The 22,616-nt window shown below is 41.1% G+C and overlaps 2 protein-coding genes across 3 annotated transcripts; one reads left to right on the forward strand and one right to left on the reverse strand.

The window, feature by feature from the left end:
- Positions 1-732: 732 nt before the first annotated feature.
- LOC101163908 (gastrotropin) lies at positions 733-1,852 on the forward strand. The gene is made up of 4 exons (XM_004073329.3): positions 733-947; positions 1,026-1,186; positions 1,261-1,350; positions 1,468-1,852. The coding sequence occupies exons 1-4, from the start codon at positions 881-883 to the stop codon at positions 1,525-1,527; spliced, it is 378 nt and encodes a 125-aa protein (XP_004073377.1). The 5' UTR covers positions 733-880; the 3' UTR covers positions 1,528-1,852.
- Positions 1,853-6,033: 4,181 nt separating this feature from the next.
- LOC101160175 (cyclin-J) lies at positions 6,034-22,284 on the reverse strand. Of its 2 annotated transcripts, none has more exons than XM_011480273.3 (6): positions 21,858-22,284; positions 21,171-21,278; positions 17,391-17,601; positions 10,235-10,534; positions 9,973-10,132; positions 6,034-9,079 (listed from the first exon to the last, which is right to left on the reverse strand). In XM_011480273.3, the coding sequence occupies exons 2-6, from the start codon at positions 21,246-21,248 to the stop codon at positions 8,548-8,550; spliced, it is 1,281 nt and encodes a 426-aa protein (XP_011478575.1). In that variant the 5' UTR covers positions 21,249-21,278; positions 21,858-22,284; the 3' UTR covers positions 6,034-8,547. The 2 variants fall into 2 exon arrangements, with proteins under 2 accessions (XP_011478575.1, XP_004073536.1); XM_004073488.4 differs by having other exon boundaries at positions 21,978-22,283.
- Between the last annotated feature and the right edge of the window lie 332 nt (positions 22,285-22,616).

Consider the following 22,616-nt stretch of genomic DNA (forward strand, 5'->3'; position numbering starts at 1 on the left):
AGGAATTCTGAGAAACCAGCAGGAGGTCAGCCCCCGAGGCCTTGAGTTTGACACCTCTGTGTTAACAGCTTCACGAGAAATCATCAGATTTCAGAATCATCAGAGCTCCCAATTAATGCAATTATATTACTATTAAAGGAAACAATAATAAGATAATACTGACTGTGCACAATGGAAATATTTACTAATAAAAGGAATTACAAAAACCTGAATGACCAGTTTTCCAGGCTTTGACTTGAAGTAAAGATGCTCTTCAAATTAGTAGATTATCATTCCTTCATACTTAGTACTTCATAAAGTACTAACAAAGTATCAACTATCTTTCCTGTATAGTTTTTGAGTAATAATCTGAAATATCATAAAAAGCCTAGAAGACATGCTGAACTAATGATGCTCTGTCGCAATTAAACCTAATGCTTAAATGCCACAAGTCAGCCAGAAACCCTGGACATTCCCTACGTTATATTGTCAGGGCACACTTCCTTTTTGTCTTCTTCATCCATCTCAGCAAAGAAATATGTGAAATATGAAAAACAGCTACTCATTACCCAATGTGCCGTTGACAGACAATAATTGCAGTTCGTTATTGCGTCAAAGCACCCTTGAGTTATGAGTATTTCTTCCGTCTCTCACAACTTGCAGAGACTTGCAGGCTTTGGTCAGATTGTCGTTGTTCTTGAAAAACTAGACTCCTGTTGTGGACGTACTGCGTCATCTCAAATATTGAGGCTATGTGTCTTGGAAAATTACAGTTGGCACTTCCACACATGTTTAAGGAGTGGCTCCACATGACGAGGAAGAGGTGGAACTGAAAGTTTCTGCATTAGACCTTTTTACCTCAGAGACTCCAGATCGGTCCCATCTCCTGTCTTTCAGCATCATGAAGTTTGCTGGGAAATATGAGCTTGAGAGCCAATCAAATTATGAGGAATTTCTGGAAGCGATCGGTATGACAACTTTTTGGTATCTTCTCTGTACTGGTCATGTCTGTAATTGTTGCTGAAAGCTCTCTGTCTCCATTTGAGACCTTGTCAATGCCAAGACCGAGCACAAAGTGGTGACAGAGGTGGTTCAGGATGGGAATGACTTCACCTGGACGCAAAGTATTCCCAACTGGTCATGGACCAACAAGTTCACTGTGGGTCAAGAATGTGAACTTTTGACGATGAAAAACATTAAATTTAAGGTGAGGTGTTCACACAAACTGTTTTCAAGTTCACTTTAACCTCTTGCTTAAACCTTAACTCTTGTGATCTGCAGGCCTTGGTAACTTTGGAAAATGGCAAACTTTCCATCCCGTTTCCTCAGTACCTTTTCACAGCGGAGATCATTGATGACAAGCTTGTGATGGTAAGTGAGGAAGCTTCTGTAACTGTTGCTTCTTTACACGTGTTCATTAGCTAGTACTTCAGTTCTTTTTCTTTCTCAGTGTGTGATTTCTTCCCTTTTCAATGTTTTGTTACAAAGACATGTGTAACACCAGGGGAGAAGGGTGTGACGTTCCGAAGAGTGAACAAGAGAATCTGACGCTGCGAGACTCAACATGCCTCAGTGGGAAACGGCGTTAAAACTTTCTGCTGTCAACGGGAAAAAGAAGAAAAACTCAAAATGAGATGCACACCAATAGACTGAATTGACTTTCTTGCCTTGTTTGAGCCAAAACTGTGTACTGTAGTGTTGCATTCATGTGTTTAAATAAAACAGTCCTATGACCAGGAACAGTGTAGTTTCAGCCATCAAGAATGATTTTTTCTTTTGAACAAGTGGAAAGGAATACACTTTTGCCAAGTTTGACCAATAAAACAATGTTTAAATGAAATCATGTTATTTTGCATTAAAATTCTTTTATTATTAATAAGTAAGCGTTTCTGTTTAATCCCAAAACTACAACGGAGGCCCTAAAACTCCATCGTACAAAGGTAATCTAAAGCTGAAATGTTTGTTTTTTTAATCTCCTCTAAAATATTTGGCTGATATTAACATTCTACTATGTATTTTCAGTTTTAATATTCTGCATGATACCTGCACAGTTCTTAGGGAAAATACATTTTTCTATGTCAGCCAATGAAATCTACATCTTCACTTTACACATGGGGATCAAGTACAAATGAACTCAAATAATTTATACTGCAAATGAGATGAAAACATGTTCCTTGCATCAGGTTAGAGAAAATAAATATTACTTATTTTTGTATGGTTAAAAAAAAGAATTTCAAACGTTTCTAAAACATTTGTTTTCTTTTGGTCTGTTTGTGTTTCATTACATTTTGAGATGAAACAAGTCTTAAATTGAACAAAACTGAATTGACAAAATAAATTCAGTTAAATTAACCAAATAGAACAAATTGGAATTTAGAAAAATTATAATAAATGAGTTTAGATTTAATCAAAATGTAGATCAACTAAAATGAGACAAAACTAAACTGAATTAAAATGAAAAAACTGAATTTTTAGAAAAAGTTTTTTGAATTCAATTTGTTTAAACTAATATATATTCAGTCATGTATTTTCTAATCTGTTTTGTCCCTTTGGGGGTTACAGGGCTGCTGGGGCCTATCCCAGCCACTGATGGGTGTAATGCAGGGGTCACCCTGGACAGGTTGCAGGGCCACAATCACACACCCATGCACACCAACCACTTAACCTATAAAGGATTTTTTGGACAGAGGGAGGAACCCAGAGTCCCTGGGAAAAACCCATGTGTGCACAGGGAGAACATGCAATCCCAGCTGGGAGTTGAACCAGGGGCCTTCTTGTTGTGAGGCAAGAGTGCCAACCACTGCACCACTGTGCAGGCACAAATATAGAAAATTATGCAAATATATATCAAATTAAATGTAAAATTAATGTACTATAGAAAATTATATCAAAAACAGACTTGAGAAAACATATAAAAAGACCAAAAACACAGAAAAGAAGTGAAACATTGAAAGCACTGCCTAATAAACTATTTTGAATTGCAAATGCTCTGCCTTTTTTTTAACCCTCACAATTCCTTTCAACTAAAACATAACGTGATGACAGTTTTGGGAGAACATGACACGAGCAGATCCAGCAGCAAAATGACATCAAACTGTGAAGCAAATTAAAGATTGTAAAATATTTGCCACCAGGATAGATTAGTTGTTGCATTGACACCAGTTAACACTATCTAAGCCTGCATTTCTCAACAGCAGCCACTAGAAGGCGCTGTCGAACAAACCAAAAGACTCAAATAAGGTTTTTAGAATTTCTGCACCACATAAATTTAAAGATTCTGCTGAAGTTTTCAATCCCATCATTTTACTTTAAAATTTATACTCGGATGATCATCTTAAAAAAAATGAATTCAGTTTTTGTTGTTATGTGAAAAGACAATGGTTCTTTACTCGTGTTTTTAATGATCGTCACACAGCATGGACAAGAGTCCTAAATATGTAAAGTATTGAATCCCAGAGGTAATATAGGTAAATCAGCTGATGCATGATGGAGAGCATGATTTTAATGGTTATATAATCAAAATAAACAATGCCTGAAAACTTCATTTTAATGCAAGCACTGTTAAGAAGTAAAGACGCATCTTATAGTAGATCCATGAAATCTCTAATCTGTGACTTTCCAATCAAACTTGGGTAAAAGGTAAATGTACCCTAAAAGACTCAGCTATAATTGTGCAGCAAACTATAGATTCAAAAAAGTGATGACAGTTAAATGACACAATAATTTAAACTCCTGTGTGGCTTCCATGAAGTTCAAATTAGAAAGAAAGCTTGACAAAAGTGAAAACAAAACGGAATTCAGAAATTTCTGCAGAACAGAAATTTATCAGATTTATAGAAAAACCAGACATGGTGCATCCATCCATCCATCCATCCATCCGTCCATCCGTCCGTCCGTCCATCCATCCATCCATCCATCCGTCCATCCGTCCATCCGTCCGTCCGTCCGTCCATCCATCCATCCATCCATCCATCCATCCATCTATGCATCCATCTATGCATCCATCCATCCATCTATGCATCCATCAATCCATCTATGCATCCATCTTTAGATCATGCTGAATCCCTTTCAGGGTCTTGGGGTTGCTGCAGCCAACCCAGCTACTGTTGGACGAAGGTGGGATACACCCTGAACAGATCAGCAACCTGTTCCAGGTCACACACTCACATGCACACCCAGGTGCAAGTTAGAGGCTTCACTGAACCTATGAAGCATGTTTTCGGACTGTGGGAGGAAGCCAGAGAAAACCCACGAGAGAACATGCAAACTCATGTTTCAAATGACATGACTGCCAAAAAGCACTGAAGCTACATTTAAACTACTTTTGAGAAATTAGAAAGCTTTCATTTAACTTAGAAATCTTATGAAAGTTGTCATCCTAAGATCTTTCTTGAATATGTCACACAAAAAAAAACAAAGTTTAAAAACTCTGGGATTTACCAATCTAAAATCACAGTGTGGTTGCTGCAATGCAGAGTGGTAGAAGCTCTGGGAGTTAAGGTAACAGGAAACGTTCAAACCAACACTGACAAATGAGGAGCTTCCACTACAACCCCCATCTCCCTCCTGGAGACGTTTAAAGGAGATCAGCAGCCTGTGTCTTCACCTCCCAAAACAAAAACCTACAGCATGATGGCCTGAAGCACCACTGCTCCCTCAGTCTGCACCTCCACTGCTGAATGGGCCTCTGATCACAGACTTACCTGGAAAAACAGCCCTGTTCAGCTTTTTGCATGTTGCCTTTGTTTTTTTGCCAGCTGGATCTACCATCAGTAGAGTTAAAATAATGTTTCAATAGTGTTTTACTAAAGAAATAATGTCAGTTTAAGAAAAAATGTCTTAGTGACAAGAATGTTTTTTCTTCTTACCCCAGCAGTGTAAGGCAAATAAAAAAATCAAATTCATAAAGTGTTTGCATTCTCACTTCTGTCTATGTAGTCTAATTACATTCTTTATAATCTGAGTATTTACATGTAAACTGAGTTCTTGTTAAATAATCAGATTTTTGATCATACAATCATAATCTGTAGTAGTGGTCTGAGAACAGTACCTCAGCTGATTGAGCTTTAATCATCATTCTATTCAAGTAGAATGATGATTAATGAAATAAAACTACTCAGAGTACAACTTCCTGTAAAAATACACTGAAGATCGAACTGTAAATGATTTTCAAACTAAAATCCATTTCAATCTTTACATTTTTTCTTACAAACTTAAATATTAACTTTACTCACAAAAACTTGACATAAAACTCCAAATGTTCAAAAATGTGTTCATAAACAAAATAAGCAAACTAGTACCTTTTAACCAATGAGAATCAGTAAGAAGGTAGGTACTAAAAATAATAAGGTAATGCTTCCTTTTACAGTTCAGTACTTACAGGGTATTTATGTGGTACGTATATGGTACTTTTGTTTTATCTACTACTACTACTACTACTACTACTAGGTACTTTCATGGCACTTGTGTATTTATGTGGTACTAGTTCCACAGCTAAATCTCCATAGATAAAAATAACCCAGGTTGGATGGTTTTTGACCCAACCTTTGGGTTCAAATGAAATCCCTCTAACCCCCAAAAAAGTAACCCATAAACATACATCAAACAGGTTCCTGTGGTATTTATACATTAACACAACACATAAATAAATACCCACTAGTTACTATGTACAGTGTGTACAGCATAAATACCAAGTAGAAGCAAATAAAGTACCACAAATACACAGCATGTACCCAGTAGGTACAACAAAAGTACTATAAATACTACTTAAATACCCTGTAAGTACTGTAAAAGGAAACATTACCTAAGAATTTCTATTTTACAGAGATGTCTATATTTCAGAGATCCTGGCTGGCACCTCGCTTCTGAGTTCTGCTGCCGTACCTGTGGGATCTGTGTAAATGTGACTGTTGAGTGCTTTAGTCCTTCAGGACTGTGAGAAAACGTTTTACCTGTAAATGCAAGTTGCCAAAAGTAGAAATTAATTCCAACTCCAGAAATGTGTGCATGTTGTCTATAACTCCACCAAAAAAGAAAGAGAAAACACACAGACACTGAGCTCACTTGTGTTTATTTTGTCATGGCACTTCATATTTCTTTTGTTTTTCTTTGTCTTTAATCACTGTGTCACATAGACCAAGACTACAGGTCAATACAAAAAATATATAAAAATAAAATAAAGTTTGTGGTGCCGTATCATCATCAGCATCGGCCAAGTTTGGTTTACGTCAAACCAGCACCTTTTAGAAAACAGGAACAGTGGGATTCTATCTAAAACCAAAGCAGTCAGTAATATCTATCACTCAAACCATGTGGCTGCAATGTGCAACATATTTATGTTTCAGAGCCCACTGCCCTCTAGAGGAGATAAAGTAAGTTACACAAGTATCAAAAATAAGTTACAAAGGGATGAACCAGTGGTACACACAAGACAGTGACAGCTGTGAGCAGGTAAAACAGTTATTGCACCTTTGACACCTTCATGCTGAGAAGAACAAAAATACTAAAATGTGAGTGTTACTGGAATGTAAAAAAAAAAAATTACAAAACATTAAAAGTTAAGAAAAAACACGCTGTGTACTTGTTCTGCTGGGACGCAGAAAGTCCTCACAAATAAAAGGAACTCGTTCTATTTGATCAAGATGTCGAAGAACATATGTGACATGGAACAGCTGAGGGCAAGGCACCAACACGAAGTGACGTCCAGTGTGTAAATTCAGCAGAAAAAAAGCCTTAAAACTTCAACCCCAGCACAATTATTTGTATTCAGATGAAGCTCACACTTCTGATGAAAACCCGCACGTTATGCATCTTTTTGGCCTCCCTGAAGGTAAACGGATTACATGTCGGCAGTAAAAGTTTAAAGAGAAGGCATCAGAATGGAAACTTCATCTGTTTTTGGTACTTTGATCAATAATCGAGTTAATAGCCAACACTCAATAACCAAAGGCCACAGAATGGCCTTAAACTCCACCAAACGTGGGGCCCATATGTTTAAATGATCACCATGGTGACCAGTGGGAAACCCTTGGGATCAGCAGTGGTAATCTGGAAGTGTTTAAACTTCAAACGGAAGTGGAAGGCTTGCACTTGTGGCCTTAGATATCTAGGATGCAATTAGAGGCCATTATTAGCCGAATATGTTTACAAGCAAACCCGTGGTTTTCACTTCGCTATCTAGTAAAGGAATTCCATGCATTTCTATACTGAAGTGTACATGGTCCAGTGATGAAGAGGAGGATGAAGCATTAGCGCTTCAGATTAAAGCACATCACAGAATGATGGAGAGGGAAGCTAGCTTCAGTCTTAAAACCTCCAAAAGACAGTTTCAATGGACAAAACAAGGAAAACTAAACTTAATCAACAATATTTTCTACATTAGTATAAAAAAAACTACACTACGAGAAACATAAGTAATTCAAAAAACACAGAAAAAGGTCATAAATAAAAGCTATGGCATGTTTCAATGGCATTGTATTCAAGTAATTCTTGATAAAGTCCCTGAAAGTGGTTCATGTAAACATCGAGTCATTAACACAGACACTGAACCAACAGTTCATGAGAAAGGCAGCAGCAATTCATATGTACAACACACGAGCAAGGCTTCATGTCTCCGTCACGTGGTCCAGTCACATCGCTTTGTTTCCTTTGAGTGGTGTTGGAAAAGCTAAACCTTTAGTATGGAGAGGCCTGGAGCCGTGCTTCACCTGTTTGGGTGAGGCTCCGCCACAAGGCCCGACGTAGGAGATGGAGAGCGAAAAAAAAAAAGACAAGATGGAAAAGAAAAAAAAAACAATTAGATAATACAGGAGACCTGTTGGAGCTGCAGACTTGACCTGCACTCAAAAATAAACTCTTGGGTCTCCTCAGAGGTTTTATTGTTGTGACAAATGAGTGGAGGAGCCACTGAGCTCATTCTTGCAATGTTTGTTCGTTTGCAAGAGACACAGGCAGTCTGGGGGGGAAAAAAAAGAAAAATCCAGTTTTCTAATGAGATTCATCCTAAAATATAAAAATGTATTTTCTCCACCTCACAAAATGGAAAAGAGATTTTAAAAAAAACTAACACGCATGTTTAAATATGGAGTTTTGAAAAGAAAAACCGGTTGAGCAGCAAGTAATCCTTATCACAGATACTTTGTGTTTTGCGCACCACTAGATTTGGCTCAGCTTTCATACACAACTGAGAGCACAGGCACTGAATGAGGAGGCTGTTGGATCGCACTGCTGCTTTCATCTCATTCACAGTGATGACAGTCTCAATAAAACACATTTATAAATCCAGTTCAGAAGATGGCAGCAACACGTCTGAGGAGCCTCAGTATTTCACATGAGGCGGGGAGTTGGTCACGTCAACGTGATGACTTCTACTGCTTTTCCTTTGGACCTCTGCTTGCGTCTGGAGCGTCTCTGTGGGAGGGTGGGGGCAGCAGGGCGGGTGGGAGGTGCTGCGGGGCCGACGGAGAGAGACAGGAGGTCTGTAAGCGGGTGTTTCTGGGTTTGGAGCTGGGATGGAAGCATTACAGTGGACTCCTGCAGGGGGTTGAGTTCCCTCTCCGTCTCCTGGCGTCACCTGTCAAAGCAGCCGGCGGCAAACGTGTGGTGTGCCCCGAGGTATCCGCCACTATAGGCCATACTCAGGCAGTGTCTCGGTTCTGCGGCGAGCGTCATCTGAACAGAGATGGGGGGCTGAAGAGGCAGCGAGCGAACCCCTGGTTGCAGACCCGAAGTTATACTTGAGTAAGAAGGGAACACGCCGCTAGGAGTGACAGGAGGAGCTCCAGTTAGTAAACTCATAGTGTGGTTCTGAAGGAAGTCCTGAGACATGCTCACGACAGAGCCCAAAGCCTGGGAGTCAGCGAGCGCCTGCAGCTGGGACAGAGACGGGGAGTGCTGCAAAAGGTGAGGGAAGCCATCTGGCTGAAAGAGCAACTGTGGTGTCGATGAGGCAGAGGAGGAAGAGGAGGAGGAGGAGGCCGGTCTCTGGATAGATGAAACTGGAGAAAGGTGAGAGGTCTGTGGCTGCGACTGCAGAGAGGAGAGTCGATGAGGAGGGGTGGATTTGGTTTTATTGGCCTCCTTTACATCATTGTCGTGAGCTCTGCCATGAAAAAGCAAAAAGAGATCAAGTAAGTCACTCAAACCAGAGCAGAAGAAAACAACACCGCAGTTCTGTAGGAAAAAAACATGTAAATGCAAAAACAACAATAATTCAGACAAACCTGTTTGAATAGCACACAATTAAAATAAGTGTAAAAATGATCACAGTCTTCATTACATTTGTAGGAGTATACAGATTACAGACTACGCTAGTTTTAGTCAGATCAGTGTGTTCAAGTCCACTCCACTGAAAATCGTGTTTTTAACATTTCTCCTGATCGAAGATATATAAATATATAAAGAAAACTAAGCCTAAAATTCCATTTCGGAGTGTTTCTTTGTTGAAATCATTGTGAATCAAGAGTGGATGAAAAAAATGCTGTTGGAAAAAGCTTGGCCACAAGCTGTCTGCTTTGCTGTATTCTGATGCAGCCACATGCAGACAAATATATATTTTATACTTTGTTTTTCTCATCTGAGCTGGAATCTGGATCAAAACTGTGCGGCAGGATAGCTCAGATACTGCTCGCCATTTTTGTTGGTATTATGGAAAGTACACATTTCAATGATATTCTATAGGTTTAGGTTGGGGAATGTGCAAACAGGAGGATGACGGGAAGCAAGGACAGGCTTACTCCGCTCCAATAGTCCCACTCATAACTTATAGGTGAATTTCTATTGAACTACTGCCGCTCTGCAGAAACTATGTCATAGAAAATGATTGGATCAAAACAGCATAATCATAATGAAAAGATCACTGGGAATAATTCTACAGTAGATCAAAATATGATTGGAGTTGGCCTTTAAAAAGCCACCAATTGCAGAAATGACACGTAAAATCCTAACAACTGCACGGAAAACAAAATTTAGGTCCAAATTCAGGGCGTTTCTTACAGCAGCATCAGTTCAATGCACTGGGTGAGGTGGTCCCACGTGTAGCCTGTCAGGAGATGCAGAGCAGTTGTCCAACTCGGGGAAATCTGGAGGCAAATGCGAGAAGCTGCCACGCACGCAGCAGCAACCTGAGATGGTCGGAAACTCAGGAACGCGTGATCTAAATGTAGGAAGAAAGCTTAATTAATGCTTTGAGCCAAAGAAACATCCTTTTGGCCCAGACAGCAGAGTGCAAAATAAAAGTAAGCCTCTGTAAACTCACCCTGCAGGGAGACCTCCAGAAAGTAGTGAGTGTATTTGTCCATGAAAGCCTTGGTCTTTGAGAGCGAGGACAGAGGCCACCCATTGTACAGGTCGCTTTCCTGCACTGCAGCATTTAGGTAGTAGTCAATAAAGTGAGCTGGGGTTGGCATGCACAAATTCCAGCCGAACGTCTCCAGGAGCAGAAGCTCCATTTTGATGAGATCCTTCTTGTTAAGAACAAGGTTCAAGCTGCACATGAAGCCGAGGGAGTTCAGCTGCTCCAGTTTGGGAACTCGGTCCTCCTTCTCCTCAAATTTACCTAAAAAAGGAAAGTGTAAAATAAGTTAAGGATTAACTTATTTTAGTCATGTGGACAGGCCAAAGAGATGAGCTGGGTTTAAGAATTCAGTTCTGAACATCTGGAACCATAATGGTAAAAAGCCCAGCAGAAGGGGTTTTACAGAGGACTAAAAAAAAAAGGAAAAGAGCTGTCAAACATTTCAGTCTTCACCCCAGGTCCTCCCAAACAGAGCAGGCTCATTATGGCGAGCCCCCATCCCATCCAAAGACATATTCTTTTCCATAGCAACAGCCCTGAGGCCTGGGTCCATGTGGCCAATGAAGAGGGGCATTTTTCTGCCTCTAATCCAGGGGTCCCTCCACTCAATCAGGAGGGGAGAGGGAGAGGAGGGTATCAGATTACTCTGATACAGATTTCCCTGGAAATCATTTGCCTTAAACTGGACCTGCTTTTTAGGAGCCAGTTGGAACAGACTGAAACCTGCTGGCCTGTAAACATAAAAGCTGCAACAGCAGGGGGTTTTTAAAGCTCATACCCATGAAGACATCACAACACTAATTGACCGTCACAGAAAAATCTCAGCTCTATAAAGATAAAATCCTATTCCTCTCATAGATTTATCATATTTACAGACTTCATAGAAAACAACAAAAAAGATGTGATTAAAAAAGCCTGATTGCTCACATCACATATGATGAAGCTATTCAAGTCTTTCTATTGTACCAGGACTTTTAGTCAAATTTGTCCAAATGGGCAGAAGCTCAAATCATTTGCATGAGTAAAATGGGGGCTTTGTCCTCTTAAATAAACACGGCCAACCTGCTTAAGTGCTGCACCCTGACTACAGGCAAATTATTTTTGCATTTCATCCCCTTGCTGGGATTAAAAAAAAATTATGAATCCAGCTGGGCACAAAATAAAAAACAAAACTCTGCAGAGTCCATCCTCTAATCTAAAACCATGGCAACTGAGCCACTTTTAATGAGGGGGGGGCTGCTTCGACATTGCTATTACACTTGGACGTGAACGCTCCAACTTACAACAGCTGTTGCTTTTGTCTTTGATTGATCTCATATATCCCTTTATTTATCTAGAAGCAGCAGCATCCTCCTGGAGAGTGCAAATTCTATCGCCGATGCTGCGGCCTATTATTAAGCAAGGAAGAAGAGGGGACGAGGATGGGTGGGGGGGTCTGAAGCCCCACTTTCCAGGAGGTTAGGGAGTAATTAGCAGAGAGGCAGTAATGGCTTCTCTTCAACAGAGCAGGAAGCACAATGACAAACAGCGCTGTTTACCACCACAATTGCTCACTCCGTTCCCCAGTCCACACGTGTCCCATTCTGTGCTTTAGATCTGCAGCCTGCTGTCAGACTGTTATGTCCACACGGTCATAAAAGGCCATCAATGCCCCCAATCTCTGCACAAACCCGACCTCTTTGATCTTGAAAGACATTATCAGCCTGCCTGCGTTTTGGAGCTCTGTGATTATCCCTGCAGTTTAACCACTGCGGCTGATCACAGACTTGGAAAAAATAGATACTAAAGTCTATTAAAAAAAAAACAACCCAAAGTGACTTTAGGAACTCAGAAAAGATACAGTCCTGCTTGAAATAAAAGTCGGACACTACAGAATTTTTTTTTTTAACTTTACCTGTCCAGCAGCAAACAGATCACAGAATTGAAAAAAATAGATATGAAAGAGTGACCTCATGGACTAACAAAAGATGGATTTCCGCACAAGATAATAGTCTGACACTAAACAGGAGCTGTTTCACTGAAGATGCAATGTAGAGGTGTTAACCTCATTTTTCTGCATCAGTCTGAAATCTATGCATTTCAAAGTGACTCTTTCTCCATGTAATGAACACTTCCTTTGACAGCAATTTGTTTGTTTTTCTACAAAACATTCAAAAACAGATGATCTACTACAAAGAACTCGCTAGGCTCTTAGGTACGTCAGAACATGTAACCAATCTCACATTTTTCAAAGATAAACATGAACACTGACCACAGTTTCTCTTTTCTTAGCAGTAAATCTAAGAACCTTCACCTAAATCAAGAATCCATAGAGTACAAACAAAAACCATTTGGAGTGTCAGATAATCCACCAGTCTGGATGTTTCTTTAATTCCATCCTTTCATACATGCAACAGGTCCAAACTGCTGCAACATTTGCAGTTTCGTTTCATTCAAGTCTGAATGCAGGCTGACAGAGATGGTGTGCATTCTTCTGCTGTGAGTTAGCTGCCTGCATTCCAGGTATGGCAAACTGATCCTATCTCACAGCAAAGAGCAGGAAGCAGAAACAGCTGAAGGGGGAAAATGTGAACTTCCTATTTATTTCTCATGACATGTCAATACACAACTACAAGACTACCAGTCCTTTCTAAAAACCCAATAGATGATTAGAAGAGATGGAGACAAAGGTTTAGAAGGTTGAGTGAGATTTAAGGTCATTAGTTTGTGGGTTTAATGATTTGGTGGATAGGAAACCGCAGAAATCTTTTCTCAAAGTTGGGTTGCCTTCTGCTAGTTTACAGCCTTTCACACCCCCAACCTTAACATTAGCAGTGCAATAAAAATGGCTAACGATATCGGAGCTATCCAGCCGAACAGTTCTGAGCCAGATATCAGCTCAGACAAGGAAAACAAAGACATACATGGATCTATTCCTCTACAAGTGGATGCATCAGAATAGAGTGGAGCAGGGAAATTGTGGCCCGCCGTCCGTTTGTAGCTCCTACGTCACACCTACAAGCTTTCTCCAACCCCATTTTTTTGTCTGCTCCTGATTCACAAAGATTTTAATGAAGAAATGCAATTTTTAGCTTTTTTTTCTTCATACAAGTCATCAGAGTGGGCCTTTAATTAAAGGTATTCTTTTTAAGGAAATTAATTAGGGTTTTAAAAATATATATATATACAAATTTTTCTTCTATTTTCTGTCTTGCTTCCGAGTTCTAAATCTCCTATTTGATACAAGATCTCATCTGTTGCTGCTCCTGGTCCAGACAGCTCTGATTATGTAGGCCTGGAGTGATCTCTGACCCACATTGCTGAATGCTCTAGTGACCAAGGAGAATTCTAGAGACCCCAAACTTATGCATGGAAGTGTGTCAGCGTGGTGTGTGTGTGTGTGTGTGTGTGTGTGTGTTGGGGGGTTGTATTGTGCCTTACCCTATGGGTGGTAACAAGGCAGACTGTGGGCAAACATATGTTGAGGAATTAAAGAACAAAATCCTTCCACAGTTGAAGCTTTCTTGGTGTGTTCATGTCAATCTGAATGAAGCGGTCATATTCAGAAACTATTTGGATGATCTATAAAAAGCTGTAAACTTACTTAAACTGTGGGGAGCCACATATGGTAATAGTGGGGTCTCAGAATGGGAAGAGCATTTCCCTAATAATCCACATTTCAGGGCGCCCTACTGGGCGGTTCAGTCCCGACACGTCCCTGTTTAACATCAGCAGCCAACCTGCCTTTCAAGTATCACTCCATTCATTGCCCCGGACCCCCAGGTATGCTGGGCTGCTTTTATTGGTTGCCCCGGCTCGCTCTGCATGACCCCGTCAGAGTTAAAGAACAAGGAGGAAACGGAGCCGGCAGCAGAGGGTAAAAGGACAGCCCCCCCCCCCCCCCCCCCCCCCCCCCCCCCCCCCCCCCCCCCCCCCAGAACCCGGCCGTTAACACGGCGCTGCAGCACCCCGGCCGTTCCCCTCAACTGGGAATTTTCCAGCGGGTTAAGACTTCCAAGGTGGATCTTAATGAGGTGGCCAGGAGAAACAAATCTGTGGGTTTATCACGTGGTTGTCATGGCAACTGTGTCCCTCTTTTAGCAACGTCGGCCGCGCACACAAACGCTCGCATAACAACCTCCACCCCTTCAAGTGGGCTCCCCTCCCCCCTCTCTGGGAAGGGTCTTCTTGCTGGCCTGCTCGCATTGACTGGCTTTTGTTTGAGGACTGACTCGGGGAGCATATGGCAGGTGCCCCTCAGCACACTGCGCCTCCCCACCCCCGGGGCTCGGAGGCCGATGTCTGTGCACTTTGTGGTCAGTTTAACAGAGCTTCCTGTGCAGTTGTTTCAGCAGGATGCTCTTTTTTCTTTTCTTTTCTTTCATTTTCTTTCCTCCAAATCCTTCACTCAACCCGATTAATTCAATTCTAGTGATCTCCCTCTGAAGAGTCACCTGGTATATTCCAAAAAAACAACAAACAAGCTTGACAAAGTATAAATCACGGTTATCTGAATCCATCAGGAACATTTTGTGTTGGCTGACAGCAATTCATTGTGTCATTTATGCTCATAGCTGCAACTTTGAGGGGCTTTATGTTTTCCTCAAAGCTTCCAGGAAGACGGATTACATTCCTGCAGGACTTCACAGAACGCAGCACAAAAGAAACTTTATAGCTGTGGAGTGACTTCCTCAAATGAGCATCCTAAGAGACCAGCTCCTTTAATTAAATGAGTTCTCTGGAGCAAAGCACAATCTTTAAATAAGTACCAGTTGATAACACTCGACTCATTCTGAGAAGAAAAAAAGAAGTGAAACGTATTCCTTTAAAGGAGAAGAAGCTTATCCATAAGCAAAAATGTAGACATGAAAGTTCCCACAACCAACACACCTAAAAGAGTTACACTCCCCGTGGTCATCTTTTGATCTACTTTGAAAGCGTTCCCAGTGGTCTTTGAATTATGATTATGCCATTTTTAGCAAAAATAGGAGACCTTCGTTTTCTAGGACATAGTTTCAGCAGAGCGGCAGCAGTTCATTAAAAATTCACCTCAGAGTTGAGGGCGGGACCGTTGGTGTGGAGTGAGCCTACCCTCACTGTCATTTACACCCAAACCTAACATAGCCGGTGCAACAAAAATGGCAAGCAATACAGGAGTTATGCAGCCATCGAGTTATGAGCCAGATCCCAGTTTAGATGAGGAAAACAAAGACGTCCGTGGATATAGTCATCTACAAGAGGACGATCAGAATGGAGCAGGACAGGGAGCCTTTTCTGAGGCATTTTTAGTCATCTCCTGATCCCAACAATTTGAATAAAGAAATACTCAAAAATGCAAATTGAGCTACATTTTTTAATACGTGTCCACCATAATGAGAAAAATGCCACAAGAACCGGTTAAAAACAGCAAAAACACAGTTTTAATCGGAGTGGGTCTTTAAATAAAATGTGTGTGAGCCACAAATGAGGTACTGATTAGTTAACCGAGTGTGGAAGCTAGGAAAGTTTAAAGAAAGACTATTGTGTGCCTCAAAGGGAAGCAGTGAGACCAATAGGGAGGTTGTTCAATAACTAGGCCAGATTCCAAAGCACAAGACATGAAAACCCGAGTTAAGTCAGAATCACACGGCCCTCTCAGAGGTTCATCAATCATGACAGAGACTCCCTAGAGAGCTGGAGGAGACTGACGCAGGACAGCAGAGCACACAGAGCTCCTCTCAACGGGAAACCACAATCAATGAATTCAATAGTAAAAATCTATCAGTGATTTCAAATGTATTATATTCTGTCTGAGTTGGAGAGATAATACTTTATGCACTTCACTAAATGAACCAACATGAATCTAGCCTTAGACTCTCATGAGATTGCTTTTAAATGAGAGCACTTTGAAGTCGGAAATTTTTCTCCAAACCCTGACGGATTGAAGCTAGCCTGCAAACAACCACGCATGCATCCACACACTCACACACAGCTCCCTGGAGTGAAGAAAAAAAAACGGTTTCAGACTCCTACTTTGACGGCATCATTATTTTAATTATTATCCTTGATGCACCACAGTCTGTTAATCACCAGACAGATATAAAGAGGTTAACAGCCCGCACTCAAGGCGCATCATGCACCAGCAGGGGAGCTTTGGGTGATTAATGCACCTGCTTTACACCAACCACAAAGACGCAGCTAAAATTAGTGACAGACAATCAAACTATGGCACTAGTGTCTGCAGGAAAACTTTGGCTGAAGATGGGGTGTGAGTCAGTCCACGGAAAAATGTTTACATGTTTTTTTTTTTTTTTTTTTGGGGGGGGGGGGGGGGAGGCTTGTTCTAGATAGTTGTGGTCGTCACCAAACCACAGCCTTTAGGATTTAATAGACAAACAGGCCTGAGACCTGCTGAAGGTTGCCCTGTAAGATTTGACAATCACATCAGTCAAACAACAATGTGTTGATTTGGCATTAAAATGAAGGCAATGAACTCTGTGCGGAGATGAAAGAGGTTTCTGGAACCAGAATGTAAAGGAAATTTATTTCTGATGTAAAGCTCTCCTAAAATCGGGGGACGCAAACTGATTTGTTTGCTTAATTTGGCACCTAGTTGTTAATTTGTGAACTGAACTCTATTCAGTTATTTTGTTTTTAAACATGATTCAATCTGGAAGTCAAGCAATTGCCCCTTGCTCAATAGCCAACCAACTGCCGACAAGAGATCAAATTACAGCCGCGATCATACACACAGATAAAGATCTGCAGACATGAGAGAAATACTCAACAGTTGCAGCACAAACACTCAGCAGGCGATAGATTACATGTACAGCTTAAAAACATGCAAAATACTAAGAAGGGGTGACAAAGTCTCCCGAGACTCACTCGAATTAGCTTTGTTGCAGGAAGTGCTCTACACTGTACCAGGCTGTGCTAACCACAGCCGCTTTCAGGTCAGTACAGTTTCACTTTAGCGCTGGAGTTTTTAAACCTTTAGCTAAATGAACGCATTTCAAAATGACAACCATAAGAATCTCTTTAACTGTTATGACACAGAAAGAGAAAAGATGGAGTCTACATGTTATATAACCCTTCTGAGAAAAAAAGAGAAAGCTAACTAGTTTATAAAGAGGAAAAAAAAAAACATGTATGTACTTACTAGCAAGCAACAAGCAGGAGAGCGCAATGACATAGAGCTGTTTGACAGCCACATCATAGTGGTCCATGAACAAGTCCAGCAGGTAGACGGCCAAATGGCGTGCCGTCGGACAGAGCTGGTAGCGATTGCTCAGGATGGCCAGCAGGTCTGCAAAGTATCGCCGCATGCCGATCTGCGGGGAGTGGGCTCGGTAGACCGGCAGCTTCAGCTCCTAAACGAGGAGAGGACAGCAGAGTATAAATAACAGGAGCTGGTTCTCTGAGAAGGTGTGATGAAATGGCGTTGGGGTTGCAGAGAATTCGTATGATGATAATAATGATGATGCATGTCTTTTCCCGACTTAAAAATTGAGACCAAAAAAATTAAATATTGACTCCATGGTTTTTCTTAAAGTCCCACTCCGATCATCTAGTAATGTATTTTTAAAGTGTCCCCAGTGGTCTTTTAATTATGATTATGCCATTTTTAACCCAAAAAAAAGTATTATTCTTTTTTTTAATGGTGCCCTTTTCTTGGCCATAGTTTCTGCAGAGTGGCTGTACTTCTTTAGGATTGCCTTGGAGTCTGCTGGCACAGAGCAACCCCGCCCCTCTTCCCCTCCCCGTTTCAGACAGCATTCTGTTTACACCCTTCTGTTAGGTTGGGGTTGGGAAGGGCAGAAAGCTTCTGCTAGCTTACAGCCCCTCCCAATCCAACATAACCAATGTGGCGAGTAATATTGAAGCTATCCAGCCGTACAGTTTTGAGCCAAATACCAGCTCGGACAAAGAAAGCAAAGACGTGCATGGATCTATTTGTCTGCAAGTGGATGCATCAGCATGGAGTGCAGCAGGGAGCTTGTGGCCTGTCAACTACAAGCTTTTATCAACTGCATTTTTTCCATCTGCTTCGGATAAACAACTATGTGAATAAAGAAATACTTAGAAATTCAATTATTAATTCTTATTTTCCTTTATGAATGTCCCCCATCATCAGAAAAATGCTAAAAGAAGGTGTTAAAAACACCATCTTCATTGGAGTGGGTCTTTAAACGGTTCCAGGACCGTGCAGTCACATTTATATGATCGCCAGCTCTGCAGAGAACTGGAGCTAATGTGGGTCATTGCAGAGATCAGCAAACAATGAGGTTGGGTTTTGGGCATGCGGTTTAGGGTGGGGGGCATCTTCTTCCCGTGGAGTTTAGCAGAAGCCTGGATTAAGTTTCACCCCCAACACATCTTCCATTCTTGTTCAATTAGCTGCAGTTGTTTCAGAGAGGAAAAAAAGACACTCATGGCCCCCACACGAGTGTCTTTTTTCCTGGGCATGGGTGTCTTCACGAATCAGCAGAGAGGCATAAGGAAGGAGCAAAAAAGGTTCCAGCTTTCAATCTGCTGCTGCAGACTTGTTTTTCTGCATTCAAGCAGCTTAACTTCAAATGTTTTTGAAAAATATGTTGTTCTGTCAAAAGTTTCAACAAAAACAAGAGATTTGCTTTACAATAACAGAAGGGGGGCTAAATGAATGTCCTTTGTGAACATATTAAACATCAAAAGCTCAGCCCAACAGGCCTGTGCTGCTGAAAAGCCCAACCTTTGATCAATTCTACCAAAACTTTGTGGGGGGTTTTTAAGGTCATTTACTTTGCAATGGCTTTTCATATCCCATCACACCAAGCTGGGTAACCCGAGATAAGTTACAGTGCCTCGGAGCAGCAACTTTGCATGGGAGCACTCAAATCTATCATTAATTCAGAATCTCCATGGTTGACGTTTTGGGACAGACGTGGCAGCAGTTGTACAGCCAACTAACCAGGACCTTCTTCAGTGCCAACCATTGCTGTGCTGCAATCCACTACTGACTTAAGACAAGCTGACAAACCTATTCTTAGTAAAGACAATCAAGTCAAATGTGTGCTTTAAGTTTTTCTTAGAAGAAAAACTAAGGATTTAATGAACCGACCCAATAATCTGTCGTAAAATGAATTATAAGGTAAGGGTTAAAAATACACGGTGAAGTCATAACAGTTTGTTCAGAGTGATAAACTAACAGTGTCAAGGTTATTCAAATTGTCGAGGATGCATCTTGAGTGCAACTTGAACAGTCTTGACAATCTAGAGCAACCCCCGATATCAACCTATACTCCCTAAACACTCCTCTCCTCCCACAGCTTCTGCCTCTGGTCCATCTGTCTTTTTCTTGGGGTGCAAGGCTAGCAGCAGGAAGGGGGGGCCGTCTGAGTCTGGAGGGGCTCTGGGGGTTCGGCGTAGGGTGGAGAGGTGCCTTTGTGGGGGATCCGTGCCGTAATTAAGGATTCCACAGCTGCTTGCTGATTTGCATGTCTGATTTGCCACATGCTACACGCCGCTGCCGTCTCCCACATCAGGACATTATCAGTGCAGCAAACGTCATTAAGGCAGGGGGGGGGGGGGGTCATGCAGGAGATCTGAAGGCTGAGAAGCCTAGAAACTGATTTTACTATTCTGTTTCATGGTGGATTTAATGTGGTTACTTGGGGGGGGGGGGGGACCGCTACCACTTGTTAAATCCTTTTTTTTCTCGTTTTTGACAAAAATATTCCACTTGTGAAAAGGTCACTTAAGAATTAAGACGCTCTATTTCCCCCCAACTGTTAAACTTAAACTGCATATGCGACATGATAAAAAAAGAAAAAAGAAAATGCACTTATTTCACCCAGGATCTAAAAGAAATTAAGCAAGGTGATTCCAATTATCGAGGATATTTAGTTAATCCGCTTAGAGACAACGTATTAAAATAAATACTTTGTTATGATAATCCAGGTTTCTTATCAGTTTTCATGTCTCACTGAACGGTTTTTATTCCAGTCAGGTTGATTGTTGAGCTTGCATGGGCTATTTTCCTTGTTTTTCCCCAGAAAAAAATTGTAACAATCAGAATAAATGTAACAATTCCCACAGCAATACGATCCATTCACAGCGAGATATGAAGAGGATATATAAAACATACCACACTTTTTCAAATAAAAACTATTCTGAATCTGGAAAACCCCTTTAAAAAAAGTAAAGTTTCACTCCAAACACTTGTGTGAGTCAGTGGCATTTCCATGTCATTTACAATGAGGTCACTTCATTGGACTGGAAGCTAAAAAAAACAGCTAAGAGTCTAACTGACTATCACTGATCTGTCAGTTATAGTCTTTTTTTTTAATAGCATATGAAAAACCGTGGGTGTGCCAATGTTTCCTGCCCTTCGCTGATTTTCAGTTTACCGTAATCATGAGCGTGTAATGAGTCAGACACTGTTCTAGGTGAGCTAACCGATGACGGAGCCCGAGCACACGGCTCAACCTCAGACGACTGATTTATGATCCGCTTCAGTCCTGGCGCTTCTGCGTACCTGATCCCTACAACCTGATCCAGTTTCAATAAACCCAGAACGAGTCGCCGTGGGGGTGACGCGGCTGGAAAATGTCGTTCAATTGACAGATGTCTCCATTTATGTGACACATGGGAAGAAACATGAGCAGGGTTTGGGGGTAATTAAGACATCCTTAATTAATGAGCGAAATGAAATACTTATACAGCAGCGTCAAGGCTTTGTGTCTGGTTTATGAAATATTAAAATGTATATATTTATTTATTTATTTTGTCTGTTTCAAAACTACAACAGAGAAAATCAATGCCTTTTTGAGATTTTGTTGATATGAAACTGAAGGTAAAGCTATAGAGACATTTTTATTTATTGTTGGTTTTTGTAACACAGAAAGAAATCTGCATGGGTTCACAAAAACATAGCTTTCCCGTCTCTGGGGGTACTGACCTTGATGCGCAGGGACTGATGGATGTCAGAAGCCAGCTGTCCTTTCCACCACTGCAGCTCCCTCTCCATCTTTCCCATTCAGAGGAGGCCTCCAGAACCAAGTTTGACCTGCAGGGACAGGTTCCCAGAAAAACCACACAAACTTCAGACACTTTCATTCTGAGACACACATTTCCAGCTGTTCACTCACAACACCAGCTCAACTACAAGATATGACGGAGGATTGCGTTGTTGTTGAAATCAAATAACCCATCATTTCGACACAAACGGTGCTTTTTAAAAAAAAGTAGAGTCGTTTAACAAAGTTTTAGCTAGTTTGAAGCCCTACTTTCGCCGGCAAAGGCCATTTTCTCTGCCTGGGTATTTAAATGGCTCAGTTAAATGTCCTCTCACCCACGCGCTTTACGGCAAATTCCTTTGATTAACGTCTTCAGAAATGCCGCTTTAGGGACTACTTTATGAGGTAAAACGCACATTGAGGTTAACGCGACAATGTTTGGGAATAAAATGATGTGGGTCATGCCGTAAATAGACATGTGATAACTGCTTTCTGTTCTCAGAATGAAATTCGCTTCGTGGGATTTTTTTTTTTTTTTTTACAAATTACGACACAAACTTCTTATTTTCGTTAAAAGGCATCGCGTTGAACTTTTCATCTCCGTGATTTTTACATGTGCCACCACTCACCGCTCCGACGGGAATGCCCACCCCCCTCCCAGACCCCTTTGTCTCAGTCCGACATCCTGGATGATAAAACTCCTTGTCGGCACAACTTTAAGATACACGCTTTCGGCGCAAAAAACTCACAAACTACAAATCTGCTGCCGCGGTCATCGAACGGCCCCCCACACAGGAATGAGGCGGGAAGGCCTCCGCTCGCCTTGCTTCCTAAACTGTTCACACTTTTTCCGAGAAAATCTGCTCTACCGTTCTCCTCTCCGGTAGCTTGCTTTAACAAAGTAGCCTCTCCGGCTGCACCAGCTGCGGCTGCTGAGCTGCGAGGCGAGAGGGGTCGACGTAAAAAGTACTGATGCACTCTGGGAAATGCAGTTTACATGGACAACAGTGCCACACGTCTGTGGTTAAGAGAGCAATACAAATGTTAAAGGGAAAAAAAACATTTTTATTTTGATCACCTATATTATATAATATCATATTATATTATATGTATTTTGTATTAAATTACTTTTTGAAGCAGTGTTATATATGTAACTCACATACGTTGTAAAATAGTGTTAACATCATTGACTGTATACTGTGGTTAACATATAATATTCTTGAATAAAAAGTAGTCTACTAAAATGGTATATTTAGTCTCTATTAAAAGTGTAGCAGTATAGTTGATATTTACCTTTTATATACTATTTAAACTTAAAATGTTCTAATTTAGTAAGAAGTATTCAGTTAGTATACTACCTACACTACACGGACATTGTCTATATAATA

Source organism: Oryzias latipes, chromosome 10 (genome assembly GCF_002234675.1).
Source record: "Oryzias latipes chromosome 10, ASM223467v1".
Classification (NCBI taxonomy): Eukaryota; Metazoa; Chordata; class Actinopteri; order Beloniformes; family Adrianichthyidae; genus Oryzias; species Oryzias latipes.